The following is a 20,531-nucleotide window of genomic DNA, read 5'->3' on the forward strand; positions in this document are numbered from 1 at the left end:
TTAGATCCCACAGCCCAACATTTACTCTGTCAACATTTAATCGCTTTGATGGAGAAGTAGAGCAATCGAGAACATTCAAAGTATGAGTGGGGAACAAAGTCATTAATATATCCACATAGTGAAGTCCACTACCTGCAAACGATATCTGAAAAAATCAGTAATTTAAATATATACCACTGTTCAAAAGTTTGGGGTCACTTAGCTGGTTTTAAGGAAAACAAGGACATTTGTGACTGTAACATAATTGTAAAAGGGTTTTCTAACGATCAATTAACCTTTTAATCATAAACTTGGATCAGCGAACACAACGTGCCATTGGAACACAGGAGTGATGGGAGTGATAAAGGAGTGATGGGAGTGATAAAGGAGTGATGGGAGTGATAAAGGGCCTCTGTACGCCTATGAAGAGATTCCATAAAAAATCAGCCGTTTCCAGATAGAATGGTAATTTACAACATTAACCCAGCCTACCCCGGATTTGTGATCCATTTCATGTTGTTTTAACAAACAAAATGTTCTTTTTATTACAAAAAAAAACAAAATTACGTTTCTAAGTGACCCCAAACTTTTGAACGTGGGGTATATTGTCGCTGTTCCTACATTAAGTGACAAAACCACATCAACCTCTTCACTCGCAAATAACGGTAAACAGAACAAGACGTTAACGCTGCTATATAATAACGTGTTTTTTAGAATTCCACGTCCTTCGCGTCGTGTAAAGTACGTTAGTTTGCCGGAGACCGGTCTCCTTTGTGAAATCTCGCCAATAAATAGGTCTCGGCAGAGTCCGTCCTGCTGGCCTTCGGCTTCACGTTCCTCACGTCCTGAAATCTCTGCCGCAGCCTGTCTCGTACGAGACAGCTTTTGCCTCCGTCCCACAGCTTGCAAAGAAAGCTGCCCCCCGGGCGCAAGACTCTTTCAGTCAAATCGAGGAGGGACAGGCACATGTTGACCAGCTTCTGATGGTCCAGTTCCCGGATCCCGCTGGCATTGGGAGCCATATCACTCAAGACGACATCTGCTTTCCCGGTGGGGAGAAGGCTAACGACTTTATTTTGGGTGACGGGGTCGGTTATATCAGAGTCTGATAGGAACACGGCTCCTTCCAACTGAGAGACGTGAAGAAGATCCACTCCGACTACAAAGCCGACATCCACGTTGGGTTCTAGAAGAAGAGAAACGATTAGAGGCCAACTCAAAGGTCCAGAAGAAGTCCCTTCTTCTATGGTGGCACCACCGGTGAAACCAGAAAACTTTACATGTACAAATCAGACAATTAAGGATTTTTTGCTACAAATCCAGGAAATAAAAGCACTAAAAAATGTTATTCACCTGTGCCCAAGGAATTTACTTTCTGAACAACCACCTGACTCCAAGCTCCAGGAGCGGCCCCGCAGTCGATGACGCTATGACCTGGGAGCAGAAGCTTGTATTTGCTGTCAATCTCCAGGAGTTTGAAGGCGCTCCGGCATCTGTAGTTGTTTGCTTGCGCTGCTTTCACATAAGGGTCGCTCGTCTGCCGGGCTAACCACCTCTGCTCGGCTCCCGTTTTGGCCTTCTTGAATGCCGGGGTGACATGCAGGTTACGGTGCCAAACCAAGGGCCTTGCCGTCTGTAACACACTACCCGGTGCGCATGCATGTCATTACAATAAAGGAGAGGAGCCGTGCCCCAAATTATACAACAACCGTCTTCCCAGTGACCCTTATATGTTATTATACCGGGGAGCTTTATTCACTAAACGGGGAGCTCAGGTCTAGACGCTATCCCGTGACTATTCTTTATGAAGGGCCAACACTGGCTGGTCGTGAATAATGCATAATTTACTGGGTTAGAAGACTATGAAGAAATCTCCCAGATGAATTATACTTTATACTCCTGCAGCAGAAGGTCGCTGGTGACGGACCTTCATAAAAACATACAGCTGAAACTGAATTCTCCTGCAAACGCTGCGTTTAGTGAATAAAACCCGAATATTTCTCCAGTAAAATATGGTCTTAGTGGCAATTCTGTTACCAGGGCAGGAATTATTGTTATTATTATTGTAGTTATTATTAATAATAATATATTTGTACCTAATATTTAAATAAACATAGATAAAATATAATAAATCATAAAATAAACATAAAAACAACATTAAAAATAAATCAAGTAAATAACTAAAACACGAATAAAATGCAGACAAATGGAACAGCAGAGGATATTTTACTCAAAACAGCCAGTTAACCCTTTGATGCCTAGATACCCCAAGGGGCGCAACAGCCCAGGAGCCACTGATGAGCACTCACCGGGTTACTGGAAGCGCCATGAGCATCGAGTGCTGACAGAAGAAGCACCCACCGGGGCACAGTGTCCCTGACGCCATGCTGAAGCAGCCGCCGCCATCTTTATTATGGGCAAAGAAAGTTTGAATACTCGTTGCACAAATAAATCCACCTCAGACGCTGCAAAACAAAATCATGTACGGCGAACAACTCCTCTTAGATTACCCTGCATTAATCTCATATTAAAATATAAATATTTCATATGTATAAGTGACGATGGAACGTGTTTAGTAATCATATATTTGTACCGTAGACATGCACACGTGCTATGGCTACAGCTTCGTGTAGTATTGATAACAGAGAACGCCTCTGCCCTAGTCAAAGATGGCGGAGGAGGCGTCCACAGTGTGGGAGCACGTGATCTACTGTAGCGCTCCACGTGTGTTTACAGCAGGTCAGTTCCTGTACGTCCCGGAGCGCCACTTATAACAAGAAGGAGGCGCTGGGGGTTCATACGGGTAAGAGTTATTGGGTTAAGGGGTTGTGGGGGATTGAGTGTGTTACTACCTTGGAGAACACACCTCTCTCTCTCTCTCTCTCTCTCTGGATTAGGTGATCTCCGGCGTTATGTAGTTTGGTGTGGATTAGGTAATCTCCGGCGTGATGTAGTTTGGTAGATTAAAATGAACCTTTTAACTGTAACATTGAAATAATCCTCCGTTTTTTCTCTGGCTGGTATGTAGACGGAGAGGACCATGTCTACGTCAAAGTTGCTAACGCTGGTGCTAGTCGTCCAACCGCCAAGAATCCTGCTGGGCATGAAGAAGCGCGGCTTTGGCGCCGGCCGCTGGAACGGCTTTGGAGGAAAAGTACAGACCGGGGAGACGATAGAAGAAGCTGCAAAGCGGTGAGGAGCTTCAGGACCACGATGGTCTGCAAGGTGTCCACCAGAAATCCACTTCCACGGTCCTTCTTTGCGCAGAACCCACTTTTAATGGTTGCTGTTCCACCTACTCTTCAGAATTTAACCATTTCATAACTACATTATCATAAACAACCATTTTCCCAGTACTCTTGGCTGCCCAAAGGATTGTCTTATTCATAATTTGTGCTGGGAACACTTGTCACGTGACACAGAAACGGGCACTGATAAATTGTTACCATAGCAACTGAATAAAAAAAAAATTCTGTTTTCTTGTGATTGAAAGTTCAGAGGGAAGAATAACATTAAAGAACTGCTGATGTTTAAGTGTTAAAAACGATTGTGTAAGTTTGGTTTATACAATAGCTTTGTTTCAGGTACACAAACGTTTGGGGTCACTTAGCTTTTTTTTAATGGAAAACAAGGATATTTCTGGCTGTAACATAATCACAAAAGGGTGTTCTAATGATCAATTCGCCTTTTAACCCCTTAACGACAATTGCCGGTCCTGGCACGACACGGAAAAGCATGTGCTTTACGACAATTGACGTGCCAGGACCGGCACGTCTTTAAACGGGTGCAGAAAGCGATCTACTTTCGCTTTCTGCACCCAAAAAGCGTTGCTGAATGCCTCGACCTCGAGGCATTCAGCAACGCCGCGATCAGCACGAAGGGGCCATCTCTGGCCCCTCCACGGGGCGTCAACATCCGCCATACTTTGTATGGCGGCGGACGCCCATTTTAAAAGCGTTTAGGAGGCGATCAACGATCGCCTCCTAAACTTAAATGGTGTCGCTGGAATGCCTCGATCAGGAGGCATCCAGCGACACCAAACACTTACCTTTCGGTGGGCTGTGACCGCTCCGGAGAGCGGTCACAGCCGCAGCTGCCGGTGATCTTCGCCATCAAGGAAGATGGCCGCCGCCCTGCAAGAGAAACAAGCAAGTTTTAAAAGCTCGCTAGACGGTCTCCAGACCATCTAGAGAACTCTGGCTCTACTTGCAGGTTGAATACAGGTACTGCATTCACCATGCAAGTCAATGGAGCCCAGCTTTCTAATCACATTGTGATTAGTAAAAAAAAAATTAAAAAATAAAATTAATAATTAGAAAAAAATAGTAAAAAAACAGTAAAATGTAAAAATCATTTCCCACTGATGTCACTATCAGGGGAACCTCCAAGTTGAAAAAAAAATGTTTAAAAATTTTTTTTAAAAAAGGCAACAAAATATAAAATATATATATAAAAAATTATATTTTTGTGAGCAAGTCCTAAAATTAGCATATTAGCTTAAAACAATTCTCGCATGGAAAGAGTTAAAATACTGGCATATTAAATGCCCGTGGGGTGTCTACTTTTAAAAAAGGTATGATTTGATGGGGTAAATTGAATTGGCCGGGTTCAACAAGGTCCCAATTAACACCGGGGGAAGGATGGCCACACATCTAATTTCCAATTAGAAAAATGCACACGTACCAAATGTGGCCTTTTAGTTCCCCCAAAAAATGACAAATTCATGCATGTGGGGTATCACTGTACTCAGGAGATGTTGCTGAACACATATTGGGGTGTCGTGTGACAGCGGCATATACCAGGAGCTGTAAATTCATACATAAAGTAGGTGTGTGGGAAAAATACACACACAAAAATACTACTGCAAACTTTGAAACAATGCTGGTGGTAAAATGTGTGCATGCAAAGAGTTAAAATACCAGCATTTAAAATACCCTGGGGTGTCTAGTTTTCAAAAATATATGGTTTTGTTGGGCACACTGAAATGGCCCGGCTCAAAGATGTACCAAATAGGGCATGGGCAGTGGATCCCCAAATGCCAAAGTTCAACATTGAAAAATGCGCATGCCCCAAATGTGGCCCTTTTGCCCCCAAACAGCCAGGCAAAATCATTCATGTGGGGTATCACTGCGCTCAGGAGATGTTGCTGAACACATATTGGGGTGTTTTGTGATAGTGACATAAACGAGAACATTTTAATTCATACCTGAAGTAAAATGTGTGTGGCAAAACAAATGCAAAAAAATGACTACCACAAAGTTTGACAAAGACTGGTGGTAGATATGGTGCATGGAAAGAGTTAAAATACTAGCGTTTTCAAAAATATATGACTTGATGGGGTAAATTGCATTGGCCGGGTTCAAAGATACCCGAAATGGCACATGGGGGGAAGAATTACCAGATTTGGAAAAAATGGCTTTGAAATAGCAAAACGCTACCTGTACTTATTGCCCCATAATGGGTAGAAAAAAGCAAAAAAACATAAAAACATTGGGTATTTCTAAACTCAGGACAAATAGTAGAATCTATTTAGCAGGTTTTTTCATTACCTTTTATAGATGAGTAAAAGATTTTTCAACTAAAAGTTAGAAACAGTCATTTTTTTCTAAGTTTTTCACCATATTTTATACTTTTTTTAGTAGTAAATAATAAGATACAATCAAAACAATGTCATCTAAAGAAAGCCCTTCTTGTCCTGAAAAAAACAATATCTAATGTGTGTGGGTTCAGTAAACGGGAAAGAAGAAAATTACAGCTAAACACGAGCAGCGCAGAAATGTTAAAAAGGCCATTGTCACGAAGGGTACAAAAAGTAAAATTAGCCTTTGTCACGAAGGGGTTAAACGTAAATTTGGATCAGTGAATACAACATGCCATTGGAACCCAGGAGTGATGGGAGTGATAAAGGGCCATTGGAACCCAGGAGTGATAAAGGGCCATTGGAACACTGGAGTGATGGGAGTGATAAAGGGCCTTTGGAACACAGGAGTGGTGGGAGTGATGAAGAAGGGCCGTTGGAACACAGGAGTGATGGGAGTGATAAAAAGCCTCTGTATGCCTGTGGGGAGATTCTATTACAAATTAACACCGTCTGCGCTGTATCTCTGACCCATTTAATGTTATTTTGATGGGAAAAATTCTCTTTCAAAAACAAGGACATTTGTTGATTCCAAACTTTTGTATTTATATTATTTGTATTTTATGTCTTTTTTTTTTTTTTTTTTTTTATCGATGCATTGCATTTATAGGGAGCTATGGGAAGAAAGCAGCCTCAAAGTGGAGACTCTGCAGAAGATCGGTCAGATTAAGTTTGAGTTTATTGGCAGCACGGAAATACTGGACGTCCATGTGTTCCGGGCTGATGACTTTACCGGGGAACCGACCGAAAGCGAAGGTGATTGCTTTTATTTTAGATATTTTTAATGGTTTTACCTGGTTTGTTGTACAAACTAATAGGTTTTTTTTTGTTATTAACATTTAAAGTGTCGATGGTCTCATATATACAACTTGATTCTTATCCTCTGTTAATCGCTATACTGTCTGATATAAGGAATCAAACGTCCGTAGATGGTCCTGCAAGACACAGTAAAAACACACAAGCCCCTTTATAGACCTATAAAGTGTGGCTACATTTTTTTTCTGGCCCATCTGCTGTGTGAATTTGTCCGTATTTGGTGACCGTCTTTCGACTTTGATTACTTTGAAAGCCATCTGTGTTTTTCATGAAAAAACTAAATCCAAAGCATTTTCAGCCAAACTTTGTGATTTCCAAAATAAAAAAAAAAATCGAAAACTTTTTTTTAACCAAACTTTGGGTTTCAGAAATGCGTCCTCAGTGGTTTGAGTTGGAAAACATACCATATGAAGGAATGTGGCCAGATGACAGATATTGGATGCCTCTTCTTCTCCAGAAAAAGAAGTTTCTAGGATATTTTAAGTTTGAGGGCCATGACACCATTCTGGATTACACATTGGAGCAGGTTGATGATGTCTAAGAACTTATCCAAAGACAACACAGCTTCGACTCAACATTGACGTACAAATAGTACGCAGGTCACCAAATGTATTCTTACAGTTAAGATCTAAAGTTTATGTCTAGTTTATCTTTTTTTTATTCCAGTTTCTCAAAAAAGTTAAACTGTTTTATTTTAAATAAATTTTCTAGTTTCTATTTTATATTTTTCTTTTGGTAGCGGCTTTGCTCAAGTCAAACACTTTCAAATCACAACAGCACAGAGGGATACGGCTTTGATATCCACACAAAAAGGGCCTTCTATATGCATTGAAAATAGGGTTGGAGTGGTCCTTCTTGTAATAATTTAACTGTTACGCCATTTTGTAAGTGTATCGGGGTTCCCTTTCATGTTAGTCCCTGTTATGTTTAGGAGTAGGTCACAGGAAAACAGCCCGAACCTCAAGTTGCCACATTACAGAGCTGAGAGGCAATTAAAACACTTATTTTTGTCTGTCTTATATTGTCTTCACTGTTTGATCCTAGTTAAGAGCACACAGCAGTTTAGGGAAAATATTTCAGCACCTCAATGGTTTGGTGCTGACAATCAATTAAGAGACCGTTAACTCCTTTGCAACCAAGGACCGAGGGGGGATACGGCACAAAAAACTGGTCCTAGAAGACCAAGAAGGTATCCCCTTAGTCAGACTTTTTGCAAAAGGACCCGGCAAAATAAAAATAAAAAAAGACCAACGATAAATCATGCTCACACACCGATTGCGGTTTCATATATATTTTATTAAATATTTTACGCATCATACATTAATACATATTTTCCATCGTACATCTTGGCGGTATTTTGTTTCCTTTGGAATGTAAGAAGCTTTTTAGTGTAATAACCAACACTATATATCGGGCCGTTCCGGTTTACTATAAGCATCCAATGAGAAAGCCCAGGAAGATATTTTCTCGTAGCCCACATGGCTGTAGTTGAGTAGATCGAGAGTTCTATGCTTCTACGTCCTGGATCATGGAGAGCTGGAGGTCATGTGGTCCATAGTAAATGGAGCCTTCCAAGACCCATAGCTCTATGATGCCACTGGCACAGCGGTTAGAAGAATTAAATCCTTTATCTAAAACTACCTGGAACTTGTTCGCAGTCGAACTTGCGTAAGCCAAGCTCTGTGGCAGTCTGTGGCACCGCCAGCATTATCTTATTAACTCCCTGACCAGATGGTATCTCCCATTTCTGTACCCACCCTTTAAAAAAGCTCCCTCAACCAATCAACCACAACCAGCGACTTAGTCGTTGGGAAGAGAGAACACGCTGGGAGGAATAATGATGCAGAACCGGTGCAAAGTTCAGACGGGTCATTTAATGTATAGAATTTATGAAAAGTGACATATTTGGCTGTATTGATAAAATTACAGGCCAGCTCTCCGTGATCTGGGATTTAGACGCACACAAGATGTTTTGCCTGCTATTTTGTTCTTTAACAAGGTACAAAAATACATAAAACGTCATCCTTAATCCTAATACAGTATATAATTCTGTAATGTAGTGATTATTGCTGAAGGCACATAGCTGGTTAGAAGGTTTTATATCAACATCTCTCTATACTGTAACATTTAGCAAACAAAAGCTTACAAAATCTTATTTTAATACAGTTTCCTATCATTGCCACATAATAAAATATATTATATATTCATTTGGATCAAACACTGTGCAATATAGCTTTTATAGATCTCATCGTAATATTAAATTGCTCAAGAAATTACAGTTTTACGCCGCAAAAAAATTCTAAGAAAAAGTTTTATATTCCAAAAAATAAAATACTTTGAATGCCGGGCCTCATGGAGATCTGATTCCCCAGAAGCAGGGATATAAGCCGTTACCAAACTTGTGACCCTGAACACTTTCTTCTTGCTAATATTAATAATTAATGAATATTTTGCAATAATATTTTACATCTTGTTTTCCAAGACGACTTGGCTATTGCCGACGACGATAATATTACGATAAGCTTGTCGCTTAGACAAAACAAATAATTCTTAAAATTGATATATATTTTGTCAGTAAAAAAAAAAAAAAATTACAGATTCATAGTAATTCCTGCTTTGTTGCGTGCTAACACTGATTGCCGGAACGGTAAAAATATATAATTTCAACAATATTTGCATTATAGAATAGTTAGTTATTTTTTTTTATACAAACAAGTAACTTTATACATGAAAGGGGAAAATAATAATAATAAAAAAACACATACAAGGAGATTATACCAGATAAATGCAATAATCTCTAATTGCCGAGGATGAAGTAAAGCGTCGCCAGTAGCAACCGACAGCCGCAAACTGACCACACAATTAAAGGGGGGGGGCTTGTGAATAAAAAAGCTTAACAAAACACTAATATCTTTAGGTATAGAAGTCAGAAGATAAGGAAATACAGAGATTGATAGAATTTCTTGAAATGTCCTCAATATTAAATCCATTAAACGCTGTTTTCGGGTTGGAAATTATATTTCTGATGGATGTTAACACTGATGTCTAGTTTTCCTGGTAAAACTACAGGGTTGAAGTTGAAACCGGGTGGGCGTCCGATACAAACTTGGCCTACAAGTACCAAGTCAAGGATGGTCCACCTTAAATGTAAGCGTTAATACTGATGGCCGTGTCATTCACTGCTATTTCCAGAGGACTTCAATTTTTTCGTAACACAAAATATACCGATATATTAGAATCTCTCATTTAGAACCCTGACCCACTGATCTACAATGGAAAGGTTTTAAAAAGTATTCGAGGCCTATTCACTAAATGGAAGGTTGAACAGAGTAGTGTTTCAACTGCTATACATTATGCATGTCTTTCCCCAGTCAGCTTCTGCGAGCCTGGCTGGCCCTGTATAATGTATAGTTAACCTGGGAGATCATCCATTATATTATACATTGTGCAGGGCCAGCTCTGCCCTTCATGCAGGAGAAACCTGCTGGTTTTGGCACAGAATAGCGAAGTGAGACAACGTAAAAACACAACTCTTCCTTTAGTGAATAGAGCCCTTAATGTATTAAATGATTGTGATCGTGGCAATTTAACTCTCTGGCTGAAAAGGCACATTAACGGCGAAGCAGAATTCAATATATCCGCCCAGAATGTACGCAACGCCCACTGGACAGATCCCGAAATGTACGGATATACCCGGAATTGCTCATTGCTACAGCTTATCTAGTAATAGTCTGAGAAATAATCAGAACATGTTCGGTTAAGCAGAATTATTCAATTTTAAATGTCTTTTAAAGGCCCTGCTTTTTTGAGCCCTTATTTACTAACACTTCTACTAGTGTTTTCAGACAACATATTTCCCAGAATGCATTTGATCCCCTCTTCCTTAGTGGCTGCTCAGTTTGGTGACACAAAAGCATAAAATTCTATCACCGTGAAAACAGACTCATCTGCCGAGCCATTTAAAAATATATTCTATGACAGCAAATACGCAGCTCCGTGCTTTAATAAAGTATTTTTTGTGGCCAACATGGAATTCAGGAATGGATCCAACTGCTGATTTTGAAAAGGCGCATCGCCCAACGCAATGGACTGGATACACTTTTATTGTAATCAGAGCAGAAGTGCAAATTACAAGCTTTTCTCCCAAAACACATACGTTCTGGCTCTTCCCCGAATGCATAAAGAGGGGCTTCGTGACCAGACCTGCACATGTTCTTCTCCCATGCTTCATTTTTGCACCCTACTGAATCCAGCCCCTAGCGGGGGAAAAAGCCACGTTCTTCCGGGGAAAGGGGAGGTGAAGGGAGGCCGTGTGTTCCCACGAACAGGCAGTTCAACTTTGGTTTTAGCTCATTCCAGACTTGGTTCATCTAAAAAGAAGAGGAGAAAATGAACACATTAAATAAAAAAAAAATACAACCCACCAAATCCAAGCTCCTAGAAAATGACATCAGCTGACGAAAAAGGGACAGAGGAACTTGGGTCTCAATACTCTAAAGCTGATTTAACCTTTTCGCTAAAGGAGAACTTAATCAGGCCCAGGGATTCCGCGCTTTACGACGATAACGCCAAACAAAGTGATGTTTCAAAAGCAAAAAAAAACAAAAAAACATCAAATGTAGTTTAATGAAACTTAGAAAAAGTAAATTAAAAAAAAAAAAATATGGTGAAAGTCTGACCTCTTTGTGCCCTTGGATCTGTGAATTCACAAAAGCCCCGAGTATGTGGGAGGTCAGGGGCAGGTAGATGTGGATGAGCTGCGTTTCTTGGTGCAGACAATACAAGGAGAAGTGATTCCGGAGCTCCATGGCCATTATGGCATTTTCTTGCTAATGAAAACAATAAATATTTGTTAAAAGCATTCTCATTCAGAACCATTATCAGATGCTACACGGATATAAGAAAGCAAATAGGATATAACGGAACACAGGACATCTTTATGATAGAACAGGCGTACACTACCGGCTTCGGGGTCACTTAAAAAAGTTCAAGCTTAGTCCATTACAATAACATTAAAAATGGATCAGAAAAGAAATGAAACAGGGCTTAGCTATATTGAAGTCTAAAACACATATATATATATATATATATATATATAGCGAGTAGCTGGTGTCTTGCTTGACCATAAATGAAGTGACTTGAGGTAGCCAGCCCGAGGGAGGTTACACACAGAGCAATTTGGCTACCAAGTGGGATGCCTGGCAACACAAGGGGCCACAAAAAGCAATTTAGGGCTAGGCATACTTACCCTGGTCCCTTGATGTAGTGAATTTAGTGTCAGGATGGAAGTAAGGGCCTGGCTGCTAGGACTCTATCCTACTGGAGGCCACAATTTTACGATTATAAAGGAACAATCCTTTGGAGAATACCCCCCCCCCCTTTTGTCCTTTTCCCACCCCAAGCTCCCCAACAAAAGTAGGCGAAACCCCATATTTTTCAGCCCACGGTGCTGAATATTAAAATGATCAAAAGTTAACCTCGGCGATGCGGGACTCCAGCTGCTCCACGGACTCTCCTTCCTTATTCTGTACCGAGGCGCTGATTATCTGCTTCTTCATCAGGCTGTACTTGTGTAAGGCTTTCTGGTGTTTGTGTAACAGTCCCTTCTCGTGCCTCTCGCACAGGTCCTGGGGAACGGAAAGCGGAGAAAAAGGCTCACGAACATTTCTAGGTCGCTAAAACGACACCTTCTTCCAGTGGTAAAGGAATCGGTCTTCGAGTTGTGATAGTTAGGGCAACGTGCAAAGAATCCGAAGGGGCCAAGGCTTACAAAGCGTCGGGGTGATATTAAAATCCGTCACGCTTCCATTCCAGATGGAATACGGACACGTTTTGGGTAATTGGTTGTATACAACAGTCTCTGGAAAGTAACTTGCCTTGTAGGACTGAAGAAGGTCCAGAAACAGATTCAGCTTCTCCACCACGTCTATTTCTTCAAGTTTACCCTGACAATAACCAAGTAAAAGAACGAGCTTACAGGTAAGTCCACTGGGGTATCTGATCTTTAGTGTATAGCAAGTTGGAATAAATTAAAAGGAGGCCGTGTACATCCAGTACCAATGAGAGCCAACATGGAAACTACCAAGGGTTGGTGACAAAGATACGGTAGGACAGGGTTTTCTTGACCTCTCCAAGAAGGTTAGGTTTATGTGGTAGATCTAAATGGATGCTTATAGTTGTTTTGGCCACTTTTTCAGACTCGGAGGTTGTTTTGGCCGCCATAGAAAATGTCTAAATTGCAGTTGCGTTAACTTATGCCTTTCCTGTAGTAGTTAAGTTCCTTTTGAACTATCAGGTTAAGGTATAAGGCTTTGAGAACTCAAAAGCCAGGCAAGGATCAACAATATCAAAGATACGAAGGTATGGAAATTGTAATATAGTGTCGTAGAAGCCACCTGTTGCGCTGCCTTGTCAGCGAGCAGAGCAAATTCTACGGATAATCCTTTCATCGCCTGCTTCAGGGAGCTCCAGGCGCCGTGGGTTAGAGCTGCCCAGGAAGGTAGAGGAGTGGTGTCCGAGCCTAAGGCACTAAAACAGGTTTACAGAAACATAGAAAGACATAAAACAAAACCCAACATCAGATACATCCATCAAATACATTCACTTGTTGAGTGTGCAGCACCAGATTATCATTTCATCGTCACGCAAACCGGACTAATGTTTATTATTATACCGCCGCCATCACAAACTCACTTAAATTGCCTTAATCTTTCCTTCTTCTGTTATCTCCTTTCCATGAGGAGTATTCAACATGGTCAGCAAAAGCCTCTTCCCCGTCACAAAGCGCTGATGCAGCAAACCTTTTTCTTTACCCCAAACTCAATCCATACCCAAAAACATTCTTAGACCCACATAGGGTTTGTGTATCGCTCCTACTTGTAGACGGACTAGCTCACATCATCCGAGGAGCTCACTGTACCTTAGTTCTTTGCCAAACCCTAGAAGGTCGGTGGCGTTGTCGATGGCTCGTGCCGCCATTCTCTCCGCGCGGTCTCTCAGCTTATAAAAGCTGTTGTATATGTTCCGGATAAGCTCTCGGCTGGCGGCAAACTGGACTTGGATATCACCCGGGAGAAAATCCTGAGAGGACCGGAAACACGAGAGCAATTTGTGGCTTGTTCAATGAAAATATATTTTAAGAAATAGTCAGTGAAGTTTAATGAAAATCTAGCAGAAAGTCTAATAGGAGGTCTTGATTTATACAGCATCGCTGGGTGACGTGACTTGCCCACTCAAGGTCAAATCCAGGAGCCTCACGGGGGTGATTGAAGACTTTTCTTTTTATAAACACGACTGCAATCAACCATATCATGCATGAATAACTACACAGCGCTTTAAATCAGGCACATACATCCACCATAGCGAATGAATGAAATCTTTCATTCCTTGGATACACCTCTCCAAATACGACGGCAGGTAAATAGATGGTGTCTGTCTACACAGCACATGGACTTTTAGGACTCATTGATGGTCCAAATGAGGTTGGTTCTCGGTGTGTAAAGCCTCCGAGCTTCAATTGGATTCCATAGCTTATTTACTAATGGAATGTGATACATGGAGCGTAATTTAGCTTTTCAATGGCGTGTCCTTGACTTTAAGAGCTAAATAACATTGCAGTTTAAGTGCCAGGGCTCACCTCACATGCCGCAGGCCGTCTGACCGTTATGCTAAAACTAAATAAATGAATAAAAAGTTAAACATTGTTTCATGGACGAAACCCAGCTTGCTTTCCAAAGAGCTCATTAAGAATCTGTTGACGTAGCGCTGGCTATAAATCCAATTCACCCCCTCACATTTATCTGAAACGGCCAGTACCACTATCTTAATTGAATTTTCTCTTTTTCATTTCTCTTCTTCTTTCGGCCAGCACCCATCCTCTAATTATCTCCAGTAAGGGAGATATAATGGTCTCCCACCTGCCACGCTGCCCAACTGTTTTTATTCAATGCACGTCATAAAACTGAATACAGATTCTATGTTCTAAAACTCACTACACTCTGTGTTATATATAATGATTGATTTAACACAAAACAGATCATTTACAGGCAAAACAGGGTTTATTCATTAAAGGGAGAGTTTGCCGGAGATTGTGTTTCAGACCCTTGACTTTACTGTACGTCACGGAAGTCCATCCCCGGCGAGCTTCTGCTGCTTGGCCAGTCCTAATGCATAGTTAAATCAGTAAGATTCCTTTAACGTCTCATTACTTATTGAGTTATGCAATATACAGGGCCAGCTCAGCGCTTTCTTGACGGTCCTTTGTAATGGATAGTGAAGCCTCTGACATACCGCTCTATAGTGAATAAACCACACAGTTTGGGGACTTAAAGGAAGAGAGCGTAGGGATACCGTGATACATACCTTAGCTTGAGCAGACATCTTACAAGTGATATATTCATCTCCCACACCTCGAATAGACTCCCGCATTTTGTTCTGTATGTCCTAGATCCACAAATACAGAACATATATTAATACACAAATAAGCCTTGATCTCGCCACGATCTCTCTTCTACCGTACCCTGCTTGCCCTCCATCTCTCTACGTTTTCCTCCTTCGCTCTACCTTTCAACATCTCGGTGGAGGCAGCACCATCTAGCTGTTGAGGAGCTAACACTCCCATAATAAGTTGAAATTCCCGCTCCGTACTCACCTGACCGTTGTAGGTAAGAAAAATATTCACAAGCACATCGTCCCAGAAAGAAGGGTGCCTGGCAACAAGGTTGATAAATCTCTTTAGAGCCCGTCGGCGTGACTCGATGAACTCACGGTCGGCTGCAAACGTTACAAATGAGAGGTTTTACCATCAAAAGACCCAACGTGATTATTTCTTTCATTAATGGAACTAAAAAAATCCTCCCTTTTGAAGTTTTGTGTGAAAGCAGAGAGTCGGAGGACGTCTTTGTTAATTAAGGCTGTGTGATCCCAAAAAAAGGTACTTTCATTTTCTTGAAATGATGAAAAATAAACAGTTGTCTCTTCCGAGCTATTCCTCTCTTACTGTATTTTGTACTATTAGAGCTTCCCCGAGCAGCCATCAGCTGTGATCAAAGAGAGACCGCTGGCAGGAGCGACAGCATCATCGGGCCTCTCAAACACGCATTAGTCTCTTTAAACCCTCGCTAACCAATCAAGGACAAAAATAAATTCCCGTCTTCTGAAAGGTCTTCATCTCAGAGAAGGAGACACGACAGCCCGATAAGTTCTGTCGCTTTGGGCAAACGCTTTGAAAATTATTTTTTAGGCTTCGCTTGACATGTTTTTATGGAGATCTGAGATCTTTTTCCTCCCCGTTAAAACCGTGCGGGCATAACGGAAACGAAATTCTCGTGCAGAAATTTGGTTTCCAAAACAAGGGGGAAATTTCACAAATCTTGCAAGGAGTGTCTGCTAGGAGACGTCATTCTGCGTGCATTAAATACTCAGTAAACTCGGGACTTAATAATTACAGATAATACAAGGATATTCCAGTCTGCTAAAGAATAAGGATAATAAAAACGATATAACGCACCTCCCAGCATCCTCTTGGGCGGCAGGGCAGGCACCATGCGATAGGGGTATTTCTGCAACAGCATTTCTTGGAACACCACGAAATCATTGTAACGCCTGTACACCGAAGACTTGAAGAACTGCGAGAGACAAACAGAGCCAGAAGGTAAAAAAACCACGGTGGTCTTAGGACCAACGTAGACAACAGATGGCTATATAACTATATTCACTATCACGTTAATGATTATATATATATATATATATATATATATATAGGTAGTCATGACTACAAGGCTCCTGGGCTCCTAATAGACCCCGAGAACAGGTCATCACGGTGGCTGGAAGCTCCATACTCATGACCCTTGGTACGTTTGTGTCTTTTACTAGTAGTTTAATTGCCATTAATTGATTTTTTTAACGCGTTCTTACCGTACTTGAAACTTCATACTCCACGTGCTTCAGGAACAGGCCTTTCTTTTCTGGAATAAGCTCCACTTGAACGGTATCGTGGCCAAAAAGGTCCTGCAAGGTGTAGCTTAGCATCAAAGGGTTCCCCTCGGTCACCTGCATCGTCTCGGAATCAAGGACTCATTCAGCTGACGACCCGGCAAACCTTCGAGGAAGGGAAACGTCAGCGCAGGCGATCTACCGGACCAGACGACATTTTATGAATGGTCCGTTTTACAACAACCAAGAGAAATCACTACAAAAACATGCGCGCTTGCGTTGGACGGATCACTCTGTATAGGTACCTTGTTGCACCGTGAAAACAATGCTAGTAGATTTTTAACAGCAAAGTTAACCAAGCATTCAGGGTTTATAATTCCAAATACCGGTCAAAGTTTGCGTCTGCGTTCCGGCTGAAGTGATGGAGAGTTCCTATCGGTGTTCTGTAGCCGGTTTTCTAATAAATTCTACAGGTTTGGCAAATATACCACATTATTGCTCAATTATAAGACGACCCCAAAATTTTAATATTAATTTAGGAAAAAAGAAAAAGCCTGAATATAAGATGACCCTATGGGGGGGGGGGGTACTAGTAAAAACGAATTCACATGTTAATAAAAACTATGATTGAAAAAATCTCTCTGCCCTAGTTATGCCTTTTAATCCCCTATTTGCCACTCTGCCTCCCTAAAAATGCATTTTAACCCCCTATATGCCACTCTGCCTGCAGAAAACCGTTCCGCCCCACCCCCATGCCACTCTTAACCCCCTGCCTTACCAGTGCATCCCTTTACTTGTGACCCATGTTCAGACATTCAACCTCCGCTGCTGCCGACACTTCCATGGTGGTGCACGGGAAGGTCATGTGATGCCGGCGCTCCGTCATAGAAGCCCCCAGAGGAAGTGCCGGCAGCAGCAGAGGCTGCCAGAGAGGAGGATCCAGGTCCCTTGCATCGCTGTGGGGGATCTGGATCTTAGTCTTAAAGTCAGACCTCTATTTGAGGTTGGATTATAAAATGACCTTGAATACACGACGAGGGGTATTTTTCAGAGCTCGGGGGGGGGGGGGAAACTTGTCTTATAATCGAGCAAAATATTCTTGGAATCAGTATTAATCAGCAGCCCAGCTCAATAAACTTTCTACAGTCTTCCTTTCCCCAAGCGGCAAAGCAGTATCGCCGCCGTCACGTCGAGAATATTTAACCCAAAGGTAGGATCTCCACAACAAAAGCTACAAGGCTTCGAACGGTCTGTCCAGAGGCCAACGGAAATCTCTAGTGAGTAAGCCGGCCTTTAATGCCTTCATTCTCAGGTAAGAAGAAAGTACTTAGCAGGGGGCTCGTCGATGTTTTCTTTTATATGCCTTCAAAGAGATATAAAGTGCAGAGCCTGAGCTCAACCACATCGAGCGTTCAAAAACGGATGTGAAATTCATGTAGGATACATCCGGATTCAGGAGCCGAGGGGCTTGCCACTCATTCACACTCACACTTACACTCACACTCTCTCCATATCTTCCTACCGTCTCCACTGAGCGTAAGAGCAATGAAAGCAAAAAGAATAAATAATTTGCTTTATAATCTAATAAATCGCATAGAATAACACCGTTATAATAAGTGTAAAAAGGGCAAAAATGTATCTTTTTTTTTTTTTTTTAACACTACAGTTGTGGGGAAATTAAGCTGACTCGGGCTTTTAACGCAGAATTTTGTTTTCCTGTTCTGGAAGGGAAGACGTCCCGGCTCTTCCTGTTTTTCCTGGAATCAGCCTTTTAGGCTTCTATAGTCCATATTATATTAACACTAAAAAGGCCGGTCGCTTCCACATACCGCATATCTCACAGCTCATTTAATATCCTTACCCGGACGTTTAACAATTAAAATATCCGTTAGAAAACAGGCTTAAAAATCACACTGTGGTGGTAGCCATCTTAACCCCCTGCTGCCAGGATTTGCAGGATTATTCTGCCCACTTGGGCCGCTCGTCCCCCTCAATGGTAACCGACTGGTTCACGGCAACATTAGGAGGAGGAATAACGTAAAGAGAGGAAAGGTCAGAATTTGCATCTTTTACTTTATTCTAGGTTCGGTGAAGGGGGGGGCGGCAGCAGGTCCGCTGAGCGGGGGCAGCAGATCTCCCTTTTGGGTGATCGGGTCCCACTGTGTGCCGACGCACGATTGTCCAGCCCACTTACACTATGGAGGTCCTAAAGACGCAGAAAACCCTTTATTGCAGGGAAGATGGCACCGTGGGGGGGGGGGGGCTGGGGGGGCTTTCCTGAGTCTGGCTTCACTGATTAATACCCTTGGCAGTTATGGAACCAGCTGCAGTCTTTGTTATACTCTATTCCGTTTCTATATTGCATAAGTACCCTTGGAAAGTCCCAGAAATACAGAATATTTTAATTTTGGGGAGGAAAAACCCCCATTGTTTCTTTGGCTATTTATATTTCATTAGGCTAATCACTTTTGTTTCATTAAAACCTAGTGGTGAAAGAAGCAGGATCTCAGTGAGTTGTTATATTCATCCAGCAAGAGGTTAACTTAGGCAATCAGGACCTCAGAGGTCTCTTCTTCAGAAGAGTAAGCCATAAGGAGGGTTGAATACACAGAATGTCTCAGAGACATTGAGAAGGTGGTTTTGAGAATGATCAGAATTGTCTGCACCGACGTGTTTCAATTCCTGACGGATGGAATGTTTATTACCCAAATAACTCTACAATAATAACAGAGCCATTCACTGACATTAACCAGCCGGCAAGCGTCTTGGACTTTGTGACTACGTACGGCTCGGAGGGGAGAAGGGAGAGGGGAGATGTGACGGGGACATTTAAACACTTACAGGAGGGAAGTTTATTTCAAAGGAGGAGAAACGTTAGAACAAGAGACCATGATCTAAAACTAGGGGGTCGGAGATTTAGATGGAAGGAAGTTTTACTTTAGTGAGAGGGTGGTAGGTAAAGGGAACAGCCTCCCAGCAGAAACGGTAGAGCTTAATGCAGTGAGGGTATTTAAACATGCATTAACGACTAGATGTGCCCTAAGTTTAGTTGAGCTAAACTTCTTCCCAGGGTCTCATCTGCTCCGGGATCCGGTCCGGTTGAGTTAGAATTTGCCGGCAGATGAGACCCTGGGAAGAAGTTTAGCTCAACTTGGTGAAAACGTGAAGCGGAGAAGAAAACAGACAACAACCTTTTCACCCATAGCAACCCCTCTTTTTTACTACCTGCTATAAAACCTCAACCCCTACACGGTCTTTGGCCTCATCTTCCCGTCGGAATATCTTTACGTGCAATTAAATTCTATACGTTACGCATTTTATCGCTACCATGGAGTGCAAGAACGCGGGTGCGTCTTACATACAGTCCTACGGCACACATGCGTCATAAGGACGACTACTCACCCTTAAAAAGACCCCGCGGTCTGACTTGTCTCTATTTGGGATTATGTATGATGACCAGTTCTGTTCCTAAAAAAAAAAAAAAAAACATGATGGTGTAACCATAGCAACCAATGGAATATGAAAAGTGAATTACTTACATAGAATTGCTTTTTTTAAGATAAGTCGAGACGGGTCTATACATTTACCATGAATGCCACAAAAGTTAGTTATAGAATAGCAGATTTTTAAAATTACCCAGACATCTAGGGAGCGTTAAAAATACTAAAAAAACGAGAAACACCCTCCAGTCCGGCATTTCAGGTTCAGCGACAGACTAGAAAATGACAGCATTTACGCCGAGGATCGGTTCATTCATCAGACTCCACGCCGTCTTAGATGGGCGGCTTCCTCGCTTCCACATAATCCCGAGAAGCTTCACACGCGAACAAGCAGAGCGTCCGCCGACAAAACACGCAGACCCTAAACCCACGGCGTTTAGAGGCCAGATGCCATTAGACAATTAGTATAAAAATTATATAAGAGATCAGCTGGAAACGGCTGATTTTTAATGGAATCTCTTCATAGGTGTACAGAGACCCTTTATGACTCCCATCACTCCTGTGTTCCGATGGCCCTTTATCACTCCCATCACTCCTGTGTTCCAATGGCCCTTTATCACTCCCATCACTCCTGTGTTCCAATGGCCCTTAATCACTCCCATCACTCCTGTGTTCCAATGGCCCTTAATCACGCCCATCACTCCTGTGTTCCAATGGCCCTTTAT

General features: G+C 41.9%; 3 protein-coding genes across 3 annotated transcripts; 1 reads left to right on the forward strand and 2 right to left on the reverse strand.

The window, feature by feature from the left end:
- Nucleotides 1-725: 725 nt before the first annotated feature.
- LOC149283541 (rRNA methyltransferase 2, mitochondrial-like) lies at nt 726-2,385 on the reverse strand. The gene is made up of 3 exons (XM_089497479.1): nt 2,341-2,385; nt 1,333-1,558; nt 726-1,165 (listed from the first exon to the last, which is right to left on the reverse strand). Exons 1-3 carry the CDS (start codon nt 2,383-2,385, stop codon nt 726-728), a joined length of 711 nt encoding a protein of 236 aa, XP_089353605.1.
- Nucleotides 2,386-3,019: 634 nt separating this feature from the next.
- Nucleotides 3,020-6,974, forward strand: LOC149283542 (oxidized purine nucleoside triphosphate hydrolase-like). The gene is made up of 3 exons (XM_089497513.1): nt 3,020-3,171; nt 6,228-6,373; nt 6,802-6,974. The coding sequence occupies exons 1-3, from the start codon at nt 3,020-3,022 to the stop codon at nt 6,972-6,974; spliced, it is 471 nt and encodes a 156-aa protein (XP_089353639.1).
- Nucleotides 6,975-10,689: 3,715 nt separating this feature from the next.
- LOC149283543 (sorting nexin-8-like) lies at nt 10,690-16,489 on the reverse strand. The gene is made up of 10 exons (XM_089497480.1): nt 16,349-16,489; nt 15,942-16,059; nt 15,084-15,205; nt 14,795-14,875; nt 13,353-13,513; nt 12,829-12,961; nt 12,310-12,378; nt 11,911-12,060; nt 11,113-11,262; nt 10,690-10,803 (listed from the first exon to the last, which is right to left on the reverse strand). Exons 1-10 carry the CDS (start codon nt 16,487-16,489, stop codon nt 10,690-10,692), a joined length of 1,239 nt encoding a protein of 412 aa, XP_089353606.1.
- Nucleotides 16,490-20,531: the final 4,042 nt, after the last annotated feature.

The sequence above is a fragment of the Sceloporus occidentalis genome, unplaced genomic scaffold (assembly GCF_023333645.1).
Source record: "Sceloporus occidentalis isolate IW3139 unplaced genomic scaffold, rSceOcc1.0.p SCAF_103, whole genome shotgun sequence".
NCBI lineage: Eukaryota > Metazoa > Chordata > Lepidosauria > Squamata > Phrynosomatidae > Sceloporus > Sceloporus occidentalis.

Bases quoted from the DNA above. Each gene is read 5' to 3' on its own strand.
- LOC149283541 (XM_089497479.1), bottom strand. From the start codon at position 2,385: ATGGCGGCGGCTGCTTCAGCATGGCGTCAGGGACACTGTGCCCCG. The intron at 1,559-2,340 runs GTGGGTGCTTCT...CCGGCATTCAAG, and splicing joins GTCAGGGACACTGTGCCCCG to AAGGCCAAAACGGGAGCCGA. The intron at 1,166-1,332 runs GTGAATAACATT...CTCTTCTTCTAG, and splicing joins AGTAAATTCCTTGGGCACAG to AACCCAACGTGGATGTCGGC.
- LOC149283542 (XM_089497513.1), top strand. From the start codon at position 3,020: ATGTCTACGTCAAAGTTGCTAACGCTGGTGCTAGTCGTCCAACCGCCA. The intron at 3,172-6,227 runs GTGAGGAGCTTC...TTGCATTTATAG, and splicing joins ATAGAAGAAGCTGCAAAGCG to GGAGCTATGGGAAGAAAGCA. The intron at 6,374-6,801 runs GTGATTGCTTTT...TTTGGGTTTCAG, and splicing joins GGAACCGACCGAAAGCGAAG to AAATGCGTCCTCAGTGGTTT.
- LOC149283543 (XM_089497480.1), bottom strand. From the start codon at position 16,489: ATGCAGGTGACCGAGGGGAACCCTTTGATGCTAAGCTACACCTTGCAG. The intron at 15,206-15,941 runs GTGCGTTATATC...TAACGTTTGCAG, and splicing joins GCCCAAGAGGATGCTGGGAG to CCGACCGTGAGTTCATCGAG. The intron at 13,514-14,794 runs GTATGTATCACG...CGGTCCTCTCAG, and splicing joins AGATGTCTGCTCAAGCTAAG to GATTTTCTCCCGGGTGATAT.